This window comes from Lutra lutra, chromosome 4, assembly GCF_902655055.1.
Source record: "Lutra lutra chromosome 4, mLutLut1.2, whole genome shotgun sequence".
Taxonomy (NCBI): domain Eukaryota; kingdom Metazoa; phylum Chordata; class Mammalia; order Carnivora; family Mustelidae; genus Lutra; species Lutra lutra.
Window position 1 is genome coordinate 16,556,347 of NC_062281.1, and position 14,895 is coordinate 16,571,241.

At 32.1% G+C, this 14,895-nt stretch overlaps 1 protein-coding gene across 4 annotated transcripts in view; it reads left to right on the top strand.

Moving 5' to 3' along the window:
• TMEM65 (transmembrane protein 65) overlaps positions 1-14,895 on the top strand; it is a 73,516-nt gene that overhangs the window by 45,781 nt on the left and 12,840 nt on the right. For 2 of the 4 annotated variants that reach the window (XM_047725164.1, XM_047725162.1), the window contains exons 2-6: positions 3,006-3,101; positions 4,565-4,609; positions 7,695-7,762; positions 12,383-12,437; positions 13,215-13,257. In XM_047725164.1, the coding sequence (XP_047581120.1) occupies positions 3,006-3,101; positions 4,565-4,609; positions 7,695-7,762; positions 12,383-12,437; positions 13,215-13,257 (307 nt within the window). The remainder of the gene's footprint in view (positions 1-3,005; positions 3,102-4,564; positions 4,610-7,694; positions 7,763-12,382; positions 12,438-13,214; positions 13,258-14,895) is intronic. The other 2 variants (XM_047725163.1, XM_047725165.1) reach the window with 1 other exon arrangement.

Genomic DNA, 14,895 nt, shown 5'->3' on the forward strand with positions numbered 1-14,895 from the left:
CATCCATTTATTTTCAACCCATCAAAGTATAATTCTTGTGGATATCTTACAGTTGGGTCTTGCTTTTTTATCTGTTTTGGCAATCTCTGCCTTTTATTTGGAGTGTTTAGTCCATTAACATTGAATGTAATTATTGTGGTAGGTTATAGGTTTGCTATTTTACTATTTGCTGTATGTCTCTCTGTTCAAATTTCCTGCATTGTTTTGCCTTAACTTAATATTTTAAAAAATTCTCTTCAAATTATTTACTAGCTTTTTAACTAACCTCATTGCATTTTGTCTGTATGTGTGATCACTCCAGGCATTACAAATATGCATTCTTACTTCTTCATAGACTATTTAGAGCTAATATTGTATCATGTAATAGACATTGTAGAAATATTACAACCAAATTACCAAATTGGTCCATTTGTAACCTCCTTCATCCTTTATGGTTTGGTGTTATATGAATTACATCTACATATGTTATAAACTCCATAAGACAGAGTTATAATTTTTTTTCCTTTTAGATGGGTCTAACTAATTTAAATTACTAGGGAAAAGTAGTTTTTTATATTTACCCAATATTTACCATTTCTGATACTCTTCATTCTTTCCTGAAGATTCTTCTGCCCAACTGGTATTCCTGTTCAGTCTAAAGAACTTGCTTTCACGTTTTTCTATATTGTAGGTTGGCTGGCAACATATTCTCATAGTTTTAGTTTATATAAGATACAGTTTGCCTTCATTTTTGAAGGATATAATCTTTCTGGGTATAGAATACTGGGTTGACAGCTTTTTTTTTTCTTCTTGAAGTATATATAAATCATTGTTTTGCTTTATTTAATGTGTCATTTTTTTGTGACTGCTTTCAAGATTCCTTTTTCTTATCACTGATTTTCTTCATTCTTGCTCTACCAGAGGTTCCCTGAACTTTCTTGAATCTTTTGAAATTTTGTCTTCCACCAAATTTGGGAAATTATTAGGCATAATTTATTTAAATATTTTTTGGTTCTGTTCTTCCTTTTCCCTTTTGGAACTCTAGTTATACGTGTATTGACTTTTTGATATTTAGCCACAAGTCTCTGAGACTGATTTATTATTTCTCAATCCTTTTATTTTCCATTCTTCAGATTGGGTTATTTTTATTGATCTATCATGTTCATTCTTTGTTTTGTAATCTCCATTTTGCTTTCAAGCCTATCCAATTAACTTAAAAATTTCAGTTAATATATTTTTCGTTCTAGGACTTGAGTTTGGTTCCTCTTTATAGTTTCTATTTGACTATATTTTCATTTATATCTTTGAATATAATTTTGATTGCTACTTTAAAGCCCCTGTCTGCTACTTGTAACATTTGAATCAGTTCAGAATTGATCTCTGTCTGTTGTATTTTCTCCTGAAAATGGGTCATGTTTTCCTTTTGTTTGGTTTGTGCAATAATTTTGGATTATATCTTAGTATAATTCTGCAATTACCATGTTGTAGATACTCTGGGTTGTGTTATTCTTCTAAAAAATACCAGGTTTTTTTGTTGTTGTTGTTTTTTGTTTTTTACTGTTTTAGGCAGTTGATGGTTAGGCTCAAACTGCAAACTCTGTTTTTTGTTTGTAGCTCAAATCTTTGGTTATTTTACCCTTAGCTAGCTTTTTTAATTTCCTCTGCAAATGTGCAGTTCACAGGTCAGCCATATATTGGAATTGACTGTATATACAGATTTAGGGCTCCTTCCTGACTCTATCCTTTCCAGGACTCCCCTTTCAGTTTCCAGGGGTTTTGGTTATGTTGCACTTTGTCCACTGCTTCTTCAGGCCTGAAAGACTGAAGATTTTTTGTTTGAGTTTTAGTTCCCTTATATTGTGGGTTGAGGTCTGCCCTCAGGCCAAAAGGTACTATAAGCAGGTAACTCACTTAGTTCTAGTCTTTTTTCTAAGTGTTAATTCCTTTCCAGAATCAATCTGTTTTTGGTCATTTTCTAGTGCATTTAAGTAGTTATTTATTATATGTTTGTGTGTAGTTATTTATGTAGGAGAATTGATATTGTAGGAGGTTACTAAGCCAATAGTAGAAGTAGAACTAGATTTTTTTTAAGCTAAAATAATTGGAAAATATGGTATGGTGAAGTACAATCTTAATGGTTTTCTTTTTTTTTTTTTTTTTTTTGAGATATTCAGAAAAAGAAGAAACCATGATGTATATCACACACACACACACGCACACGCACACATATGCACACACGCACACAAACTGAAAGAACTAGTTTTTCTAACTCCAAAGTCTTCTTAATGAAACATTAGATTAGAATATATTTCCAATATAAGGACAAATAGTTTACCATATGTCAAAAGAAAATTTTGTATAGATTTTTAAAACCTATAGATGCTTATTTCCAAGATGGAGTTCTGTTGTATATTGTACATCCAAAGTTTTTCATTTCTGACATATATAGTTTTGATTCAGTTAACATAGCTAGGAAGGTAACTTACAGTGTCAGAGTCCTCAAAACATCACTTTATGATTTTAAAAATTTTTGGTGGATAATTTCCAGTATGATTTCCACTTTCTAGGAAATGTTTCTTTCATTTCATTTCATTTCATTTCATTTCATTTCATTTCATTTCATTCTTTTCTCTTGCTACTGAATAGGCTCTTTGTGAAGCAGGAGGCAGAACCTCTGCTTTGGTTTTACTTTAATCTCTGTGCCAATGGTTTTCCACCTTGCTCTATCTCCTTTATATTTTTTTTCTCTTTCTCAGTCTTTAAAAAATTTATCTTTTCATTACTTTTAATTTTTTAACCCTTATGGGTAATAGGAAAGGAAGTTTAGGAATATTGATTATATTATTTGGTTGTTATCTCTTTGCTGCACCTTATAGATTTGCCTACCTCTTATCCTTTCTTCTTAGGACTTGTAAATATTTTCAATATTTTGCTCAATATGAATATGTAGGGAATTTGAAGAAGTAAAAGCAAGGACTCTGTATATTCTCATTCTATTGGGAAGGTCCTGCTTGTTGAATTTTTAGGTATTTCAAGATGTTCCAGTCAACTGTCAAGGACTTCTCCTCACAGTGTCAGAACTGTAGTGATGATGAGAGTAATGCAACTAGCAAATAGTTCTGGTATGTAACCACTTTTGCATGTTTACTTCAGCAGAAATCTCTGTGGAGTACAATGGTATCCTATATTCCTTATTAACATTTGGAAAACCATTTGCATGCTTTCAAAATTGATTTTGAGGTAATGGTGTTAGTCAATAAATAGAGAATATTTTAATCAGATGTGATATTCTGCAAAGATTAGTATATCTTCTTTTCATAACTCATTTAAATAAAGGGAAAACAAAATGTAAACTTGCATTCTTAGAACTTTCTGAATAATATGATAATTGATTAAACTCAAGGTTTTAGTGTACTTCTTATTGCAAAACCATTATGGTACTCTATGTGTTTTAAGTAAAATACCATTCATAAATATGGGCAATACTTCTTTTTTATATAGCTTATCAGTGGAGACTTACTTGCTTTTTACTTTTCTAAAACTAAATTCTTTAGTTCTTATGTTGTTGTAGATTATAAATAAATATTTTAGAAAATATATATCCAGTTTGTAATGTATTTCTTTAGACAGTATGGTTATACTAAATCTTTAGAACAGGGTGATCTGTGGTGTGGGTTCTTCTCAATAGACTGTCAGTTAATTCTTTTGGACTGGATGAGGATAAAGAAAGTATGTTCTCTGCCATTTTACCATAGCTTGCTCTTGTACTTATACAAATGGTGAGATGGTTATTGTTATGAGATTGGATACATTGCTTCTTTATAATGTTAATTTTTAGATTTAGTGATGGTACTTAAAGATACTTTGATTTATACTTGGGAAAAGTTTGTGTGTTTATTATGCTATATATTATAAATAGTTTATTGTTACTTATGATTTTGAATAGCACCCTACTTTTTGGGGTCATTTTATTGTGTAGAATATTCTGCATTATCCAGTAGTATATAGATTTCAAAACTCAAAATACTCAGTACATTATCAAGGGAGATTAAAGAACAGAACACAATCCAGTGAAGTCATTGTTGTAATACATTGCTTTGAAAATGTTATTTTCTGTTTTTTAAAGGATATCTAGATTTATTTGAATATTCTTTTTCTGCTATCAATGTTTGTTTGTATATATAACACCTAAGTCATCTATCACTGTGTCTCAAAGAAGGATAGCTATATTTCAGAGGGCTTTTTTTGTAATTAATGTAAACAGGCTTATTATATAGATGCAAGGACTTAACACAAAAATGAAAAACTAATGATCACCCAGGGTCATAGGTTCCATGGTAGACTTGTAACTAAAGTTCAGTTTTGTTTTCTAGCCTTGTAATTTAATCCATACCAAGTATTATTTTCTGTGTGGATAATTTTGGTTCATTAACCTACAAAAATTTATAAATAAACTTTGATATTCTTATACATTATAAATATGCTGGTATTTTTTTATTGTAATAAAAAAGATCATGCTATAAATAACTAATAAATCATGCTATAGTAACTAATTCTTGACCTAAACCCTATCTTTCCCCTTTAGAAAAGTTGGAAGCTGCACCACCCACCCCAGGACAGCTGAGATACGGTAATAGTTCTTTAATTGTTAAATATTTGTACATCTGTCTTTTAGACATAAAAAAATGGTATCATTTCTATTAATATAGAAGAGTGAGTAAATTTAATTTTTCCAGATAGAGTGGGTTATCTTATTTATCATGCTGACACAAAGAGTTTATAAGCTTGGTTTATAACATATTATAATATTATGGAATTTCTAATATTGTTAATAGTATCTAACATTGTTAAACTGTTGTCACCATCTAGAACTAAAAGTATACTTATGGTTAGGTTTTCTTAATTCCCAGAAAAAAGAATATATTTACTTTAGTTTGGATTTAAGTAGGGTAATTTCATAACTAGAAAGTCTGAGCTAGGTAGAACTGTTCTCTGGTGGAGAAAATACTTAGAGCTTGCTGTTTGTGATGATGAAGAAAGTTAAGTTCATTTAAAACCACCATGAAGAAGAAGCTTATCATGGTGCTGGTGTACTTTCTTTACTCTGTTAAGATGGGAATAAATAGTCAAGGCTAACATGGCATAATGTAAAACAGTTTGGGGTCTTATTATAAAGACAACAAAAGAAGAGAATATTTTAACAGTACAGTGAATTCAAGTAGGTTGTAGGTGAAAGCTAAATACTAGATGTGATTTGCTGTTAAAGAGTAGTATTTCCCAAAGGAAATTGAAGAAATCACAAATTAATAGGAGATCATTAGATACTGGAGAGCAAATTTACAAGATTTTTAAAAACTTAATTAACTACCCAGTTTTTTTTTCTCCAAGAGTTAGAGTATAATTTATATTAGAAGTAATAACTTTTCCCAAATACATTTAAGAATTCTTTAAGAGGGGCACCTGGGTGGCTCAGTGGGTTAAGCCGCTGCCTTCAGCTCAGGTCATGATCCCAGGTCCTGGGTTCGAGCCCCACATCGGGCTTTCTGCTCAGCAGGAAGCCTGCTTCCTCCTCTCTCTTTCTGCCTGCCTCTCTGCCTACTTGTGATTTCTCTCTGTCAAATAAATAAATAAAATCTTTAAAAAAAAAAAAAAAAGAATTCTTTAAGAGTTTTCTTCTCCTGATAGTTTTTCCTGATCCTCCTAGCCTAGGTTCATGCAAATTCATGTTCATAACAATGGATAGTACTATTATCAGTTTTTTGGTTCTATTGAAATTAACTATTGATATGGTATGTTATCATACCCAAACTTCTTGAGGGTTGGTAACCAAGTCTTACATATCATCATATCTAATGCCTGATGGAATGTCCGGTACATGTTTATTTAACAATTTGAAAATTGTATTTTTTCCTTTGTGTTGATAATAAATTTTTTACTTATAGGACACATTTATTTAGGTCTAAGCATAAACGCATGATATATTTTATTCTTTAAAGTTACTTATTATAAAAGTTTGAATGTCTAATAGTTAAGCAACTAGACTTGGGCAAAATCAAAGAACTCAGACTAGACTATTTTTTTTTTAAGATTTTATTTATTTATTTATTTATTTGACAGAGAGAGAGAGATCACAAGTAGACAAGAGAGGCAGGCAGAGAGAGAGGGGGAAGCAGGCTCCCCATTGAGCAGAGAGCCCTATGCGGGGCTCGATCCTAGGACCCCAAGACCAAGACCTGAGCTGAAGGTAGAGGCTTAACCCATTGGGCCACCCAGGTGCCCCAAGACTAGACTCTTTAATTGAAAAATCCCATTTCATTAATCTGCTATTTGATTTTTACCATCTTTAATAGTTTTTAAAATAATACCTTTTAAAAATGATCTTCTTTATAATTAAAAAGGTGCTACTTTCTATCTTGAACATTCTTATTTGATAACAAGAAGAAATCTGAAATGACCTAGGATACATATACCCTTTTCCTGTGATCTTAGTCTTCAGTAGTGGTTTTGGGTAGAGTGTTTTTTTGTTTTGTTTTGTTTACTGCTTATTAGCCTTTCCTGGGTTGGTGCAGAACTCGCTAGAGTAATGTCAAACTTCAATAACTTCTGGATTATATTTTAATTAACACTTGGACTTAACTGCATTAAAAAGAAAAACATTCTAAAGTCACTGAACACACACAACCAATTCACTTAAGGAACTATTTGCTGGATATGTTATAAAACTCACAAGTTTGATGTTTATCTAAAAAAGTCATCAGTTGAATTGATGTTGGCTATATCTTGGCAATTTTATAGATGAATCAGAATAAAGTCTTTTAACTCTCCCAGCTTTCAATCTGTTTCACAGTCTGCCTTCAATTCTCTTAATATGGAATTCTCTTCCTTTCCAGGTTAGTGGCCCTCAACTTAATTAACTAATGTTCATTAAGTGTCTGCAATGCACTATGCATTCTGCAATGTGCTGAAGATGCAAATATGAAAAAAGTGAGGCTGAATGTTTAAAAAATATATAGATATTAGTTCCTCCTAGTTACACTTCTATTATGGCAGGTCATTCAGATTCTGTATTAGATAGATAAGATAAGGTATGCCTTTGTTAGGAAGAGGCCAAATTACATTTTGATTTAAATCAAATAGTTTGTGAAAGCTTTCAGGGATACCGATATTGTGAGGGGGGGAAAAGACTGCGTATAGATGGTGAATATAAATGAGATGATCACATTTTTCTCACATTTGTTCAAAAATTGTTTAGTGAGTAAAAGTGACCATTTAGCTTCCCTGGAATTTGATTCAGGGTATTTTTTATTATTTCTAACATGGATATTAATTTTATGATATCAGTTTTTAGGTATAAGAAACAGATTGATATCAATAGCAATTAAACAGGTAAAACATGGTACTTGTAATATGTATTTACTTATTTGTTCTGCTGTTAACTGTAGTTCTTTGTATGTGTAGCTAGTAAGAAAACAACCCAGAAATCTAACAGTTATTTTTACATGTTACATGTTTTTTAATTTTGTTTTGTTTCCCTAGTGTAGCTTCTAGGAAGTAATTAAGCTTATAGCAGGAGTAGAATCTTTTGGCTATGGGGAATTAAAAGCAAATTTCAAAGGTTGTCAAATCTGTTTAGGAGATTTTAATCATATAGTCTGTGTTCTCATTTAAAATTATAGAAATCCTAAAATATATTTTCTGTGTTTGATGTTTTTCAGTATTCATCCACAATGCGATACCTTTCATAGGGTTTGGCTTTTTGGATAATGCAATAATGATTGTTGCAGTAAGTTCTTTCTTTTACCCTTCTATTTTGAGTTAATAAAGCAATTAGTGTAGTCGAAATTTTCCTAATAATTTATATATCCTGGCTATAAGATTTTAATTAACATCATAATGAGCAAGGCTACTTTTTACTATATTTCATGTTAATTAGACTATCATTCAGTTTTAAGGCATTACATGTATTAATCATTAAGACTTTTGGCAAACCATTGACCATAATAAATACATAGTTATTAGGTCAATATTATTCTGTTTTAGTTTAAACATTCTTATTAAAGGAAAAAGTATATAAAATTTTCTGACGTTCTTTAACTTTATTGACAGTTCTCATCACATATATGTTATTTGGTTAGTTCCTTGTTTAGTTTTCCCATGGAGAATTGTCCTAAAGGGTGTTTTGATATAGTCTATTTGACCCAAAGGTATTTTAAATTTTAGTTGAGAATACTGAGTATATCTCATTTTTGTCTTTGTTCCATTGTATTGTTAAAAAAAAGTTCCCCTTTGCTGTGGTTATTTTAATGTAAGTGTGTTCCTTAAGAGTGTTTAGTCTCTGAGAAGGCTTCTTTACCTTTCCTACCATTGAGTGATACATTTTGTTAATGAATACCAATATTGGTCCCATTTCGAAAGTCAGAGATGAATCTGTGGATTAAAATGCAAGTCTTCTAAAACTGCCCAGTACTCTATCCACTCTCTTCGTTGACTCTAACTTGAAAAAAATGATGTAAATGGTAGTTGCTGTGCAGGAGACTGCTTTAAAAAAAAAAATGATTTGGGGATCATTGTGAGAAAAATACATATGAGAGCAAGGGTTTTTTTGTTTTGTTTTCTTTTGGTTTTCTTTAGTGTCTTGGAGGTCATGTGTACTACAGATGGATGTAAATAGAACATTTGATTTCAAAACAGTAAAAATATACTAAAAATAAAATTTACATTGTGTAGATTATAAAATTTGCTTAAAGAATATCTAGAATTCTTAAAAGAATATCTGAAAAGAATTTTTTTTTTTGCTATTATATAGTCTTATCTTATATCCAGATTAACAGTGCTCAGCTATCCAGAAAGTCTGGCTGCTCACTTGTGTTCATATAGTAGGAAGTTATCTTGCTGCCTAAATATTCACAGCAGGTACTCTAGTGTGCACACAGCTTGAATGTGGAAGCACCCATTGTGTAGTTCTTTATCAAAGGAGCCTGGCAAGAGCCTCTAAAATATAATTTCAGAATGCCAGTTTTTTGACTGATCATGACATTTTTCCTAATATATATATATAAGAATTGGTCAATTTATGTATCTGTGAATATGAGAATATATCTGTGAATATTAAGCAACTTAGAACCACACTGCTTTCAATGAAATTACTAAAATTTGAGTTGGTTAGATTATTTAAATAGTTATTAAATAATAAAGCATATCTAATTATAATAGAAACCCCATTATGATGAATTTATAAGCTGTAGGTAAGACTTGATGTGTTCTTAAACAGATTGGCTGAATTGAAGTTTCCCTGTGACAAATACTTCTTTTGGTTTTACACAATTCAGTATTTCAGTTTGTCTTAATTGACAGCTGGTATCCCTATTACCGCCTTCATTTTCATTTGTTTTTTTCCATCTCAATAAGGCAGACCTTAGTCAAATACTAAAAAAACTATCCTTGCTACAAGGAAGTATTGAGATGATATATTTTGCATAAAGAAGGGTGAATAGAGATTTTGAAGAGAGATCAGAATAGGGAAACTGGGTAACTTCATAGATCCTGCATTTCACAGTGTGTTATTATTTATTTGAAATAAATATCTAAAGTAACAGATAATCTGCATCTAAATACAGCTACGAACAAAGTGAGACACACACACTCTAGAGTCAAATTATTGTAATGTGGTTTACTGTTTTCTGTTACTCAGGCCTGTGTCTCACAGTATAACCAAGAGTGAACTATTTTTTCAGGTCTGAGATGGTTGACTCCGAGTTAATAACACTTGTTCTTGAAGTTTACACTGAAATCCAGTTGCAGGGACATAATACCAGTTTTTACTTATATAATATTGAAATAAATGTTTAAACCACTGGCTTCAATACCTGAGTAAGAGCAGTTGTGTGGCAAAATTGTTATTCAGTGATAATTGCAAACCAGTTCAGGGACAGTGAAATTTCCCAAAGAGGTTTTATAATAAATAGACTGCTAAAACTAAAATACATAAGTAATACAACTCTAGAATCTATACATAGGAAAATAAGTAGTCATCATTATCTTAAGAATGTTTTTCACCTTTTAATTATTTGAAAACACTGATTTCCTCCTAACATTATGGGACAGCTATGACTGTTTTAAGATAGTAAGTTAAGGAAATATTTGATTCTTCTTTTCTATCATGTCATTGACATTTGATGTTTTCCTCTTCCCTGTTGTACTCTCTTGGTTGCTATCCTAAGTTGTAGTCACCAAAACAAATTCCTGTGTAACTTCCTGTAATAGACTGACCTTTATTGTTGGCTGCTGTTCATACTCAGCCTTTGGTTTCATAGTTTATTATATTTTTATATTACTAGGATTGCTTTTTATGACATTTTAGTGGGGTTTTGGATTATGTTTCTTAAAATTTAATTAGAATAGGATTTATTAGAATTCTAGAGTAGTTTAATTGTACTCAGGTGATGAACCAGATATAAATTTAAGATAACTAGTATTAAATGTACAAAATAAAACTTGATGTAACTGTGGGAAAAAGTAAAGACTGGTAGTCCCTTGTCCTCAAACTGTCTTTGATTTTATTTGAAGCTTTTATGTTATTAGAAGGTCCTTCAGGTTTCTTAAATTCAACTAAATGATTAAGCACCTAAGTACTTTTTAAGCACATGTATTACAAGCAGATTTATGCTGGGGCACTCCTAGTGATAGTGATTCATTGCTGCTAAAGATGGTATATTTATTTTTTATATACTGCACATGTTAGGTACCTTCGTTCTATATAAGTGCTCCAGTTTTTTGTGGAGTGTTTTGTGTGGGGTTTCTTTTTTTCCCCATCTATATATAAAGATACACATCTTTATTCCTTACGCATGTTTTGTTCTTTTTTTCTTGGGGATGTGGTTCCTTCACAACCTTGCTTGTGATTTTAAATACCTGGGAGACTTTTATGCATCAGGCTATTCTCTCTGTATCCAGCAAGAATTTTATTTTATTTTTTTAAGATTTTATTTGTTTTGAGAGAGAGAGAGAGAGCACACACACAAGCAGGTAGAGCAGCAGGCAGAGGGAGAGGGAGAACCAGGCCCCCACTGAACAGAGGGCCCAACGTGGGACTCAATCCCAGGGCCCTGGAATCACGACTCCAGTTAAGGCAGCCGCCTGACTGAGCCACCCAGGTGCCCCAAGAATTATGTTTTAAAGAGATGGAACCAAAAGACCTAGGTGAGAGGAAAATGAGGAAACAACTCAGCTTCTCTTCAGTTTTATAAATAATTGAGTAATGCAATATTTCTATGTACCGCATAGGACATTCCTTTTTTGTTCTCCATAAGTATCATTGTGATTTTAAAATTTATTTAGAAATTTTCAAGCATCAGTATCCAGGAGGAAAATTAAGTCTACTTATGGCAGCATTGGCTAAGCATTAGAGCTCAGTTAGCACAATAGATCATAGGATTTCTTCTTTATTCTGTGTAGTAACCCATTAGAATAGTTTAATCTTCTTCATTTCAGTTCCTTCTCTTTATTTTTTTTAAGATTATTTATTTATTTATTTATTTGGTAGACAGAGATCACAAGTAGGCAGAGAGGCAGGCGGGCGGGGCGGGGTGGGGGAGGAGGCTCCCTGCTGAGCAGAGAGCCTGATGCGGGGCTCGATCCCAGAACTCTGGGATCATGACCTGAGCCAAAGGCAAAGGCTTTAACCACTGAGCCACCCAGGCACTCCTGGTTCCTTCTCTTTAAAATGGAAGTAAAAATATGAGTGCCTCTTGTCTATAGGGTAATGGGATGGGTGTGGAAAGTCTGAAACTCTCTCAGTAAATTCAGTACCTTGTTTTTTACTGAGGCTCTATCTATTGTGCAAATTACTGTTGTTGCTCATAAATGTATCATATAGTCTCACTACTTAATGGTTAAAGTACTCAGTGTTACAAGATAATTTTTGAAGTCTGTGATCTCTTGGGGCCCTAGAAATCAGTTTAGTCTTTTTTTTTTTTTTTTTTTTACTCTTTTGATGGTTTAAATAACAGCTTAAATTAAGATTTTAAATTAGGTGAGTTGGTCTTTGTGTTCCAAGAGATTTAAAGAATCTGTCTTTGTTGTTGGAAAATACAAATTCTAGATTTTTAACAAAACTTATATTGCTATTTTTATTATAATAGTATTTGTTGCTATTTTTATTTTTTATAAAAAGCCTGATTTTAATAAATCAAATGATACTGATGTTGTTTTGCATGAATGCATATATTTAATAATTAAGTGCATTACGGCATTATATGAATATTTTGGCATATTTTATATATATAATTTTGTTGCAGTAACCTGTTGGCTTAAGCAGTTTATCTGTTTTCATTAAGACTTTGCTCTTTTTTACAGTCACTTCAGCATTAATTTTTAAATTAATTTCTTTGTAATCATTTTTTAGGGAACCCATATTGAGATGTCTATCGGAATTATTTTGGGAATTTCAACTATGGCAGGTATTTAATAAGTCATATTATTATTCCATTGTCCATATATTTATAAAATATTTTAGCAGGTTGGATTTAGAAGAGAATGATTTATTTAAATAAGTTTACTCATTGAAATGTCCATTTGTCTACCTAATCCTGTTCTTCACTTTCTTAATGTTGTATATATAGCACTTTTTTCCTGAGAAATTTTAGGTACTTAATGTTAATGAGTAACAATGCTATACTGACTATATTAAAATAAACTTTTCTCTTAATTCAGTGTTACCCCAAAACCTTTGTGCTCTTGTTTCTACTAATTTATTTTCAAATTGTGTAGGAAAATCAAAGAAGGAAATATAAGATTGGCTCTATTACTTTCTTTCCCCTAGTTACCACTCTGTTTTTCATGATGGTGAAACTTCATTTTTCTCTGTGATTTTCTCAAATTTCAGGCTATGCATAAAGATTTACTTTAACTTCCCAATATCCAAATTTCCTTAAATATAATGAAGGATACAGAAAATACTGCATAGTATTGAAACTAAAATGGTTTCCAAATGGCCACCACAACAGAAAAAACCTACTGCTTGATGGAAGGAGAACATTATATCCCAAAAGACTTGCGTTCTATTTTGAAATCTTGAAATTCAGAGCTATGCAATGAGTAACTTTGGCTACACAGCTGTTGTAGTTTCAGAAACTTGTGACTACTCTTCCAGATGAGTGCTTCATTGATGACATAGCGATGTATTATAATGATTTTTCTGACTTCCGTGTAACAACTCATTTATCTCACTTTTTTAGCTGCTGCTTTAGGAAACCTTGTGTCAGATTTAGCTGGACTTGGGTAGGTCCATTCGTTTATTCCTTTGTGCGTGTGTATCCTGACCTTGCTTCTTTCTCTTCCCCATTTTTTAATTGAGAAAGATAAAAAATATGGGCCTTTTTGTGTGTGTTTTTAAACTAAAGTTTTAAATTTAACATTTCTAAATCAGTAGTACTAAATCTTCGGTGTGCATCAAATACAAATGCCTGGGTTATGCCTTGGAACTTGTGTCTCTGGGTTTAGGGACCCGGAATTTGTGTTTAAAATCTTCTCAAGAGATTGATACATGCTAAAGGTTTTTCTAAAACGACTGCAATGTAAGCATTACTGAAGTATTCACATGTATTTTTGATAGACATTTCCAAAGTGAGACAGAATTAAAACCAAGAGTTAAAATTAAAGAATTAAAACCAAATAAATAGTTAAATTAAAATTAATAAAATAACTTAAAATTAAAAAAGTTAAAACCAAGAACCCCATCATTATTTCACCCCATTCTTCTCCCATTAAGCTCAAAGATAAGAGATATGGCTCAAATATGAGGATACTGACTGGGCATGTTTTTGGGAGAGAGGAACTTTTCAGAAGGAATAATGCCAGAGCATACATGGGTTTGGCCAGTTTTTGCTCTCTTTATTCTGTGTGGCTGGAATGATGAAATAAAGTGAGAATGTCTACTTAGAAAAGGCCAGCTTTCTCTCTTTCTCATTTTACATCCTCTCTTCCAAGCAACACATGGCCTGGGCTGCCTCCTGATCTTGAGGAAGCCTGGAAAGTACAAGTTAGACCAAGTTGGCATTAATTACTGTAATAAACATTCTCTCTTTTGCTCAGTCTTTGGCTCTGTTTTTTCCTTCCATGGTTCATGAGAGTGGTAAGTTCTGAGATTTGGATTTGGGCCTACCAGAAGTTTACTTAGCCTTATAATCTAGGAAAAGGTGGCTTCATAAGTGATCTGACCCTGTGTATTAGACTTCTGTACTGGAGTTTGGGGCCAAAGCTACTGTTAAAACACAGAGTTTCTTGTTTTTGGACCAGGGCATAAATTTTATATTTTTCAGATTCCTGACATAAATCTATAATGATATCACCCCTTACATATTCTAATTTCCCCATTTTCAACATTAATGTTAATGTAATGTCACAGCTACTGTGATAGCTTTTTATATATAATAGATCTAAGTGGTCTGATAGATTTTAAGGCCATTTAATTTTAGATTGTATCATTAATTAGTTATTTTTGATTAGAGATAAGATTTTGTTGGGAGTCTTTGTATTTAAAAACTATTTCTCCTCTGCCTTTAAAAAATATCATTAAATAACAAATACGTTTTCTTGACTCTTAGGTATACAGTTTTTTTAGAAGTTAACATATCTGAGAGAGAGTCAATTATCATATGGTTTCACTTATTTGTGGAGCATAACAAATAGCATGGAGGACAAGGGGAGATGGAGAGGAGAAGGGAGTTGAGGGAAATTGGAAGGGGAGGTGAACCATGAGAGACTATGGACTCTGAAAAACGATCTGAGAATTTTGAAGGGGTGGGGGGTGGGAGGTTGGGGGCACCAGGTGGTGGGTATTGTAGAGGCCACAGATTGCATGGAGCACTGGGTGTGGTGCAAAAATAATGAATACTGTTATGCTGAAAAAATAAAAAA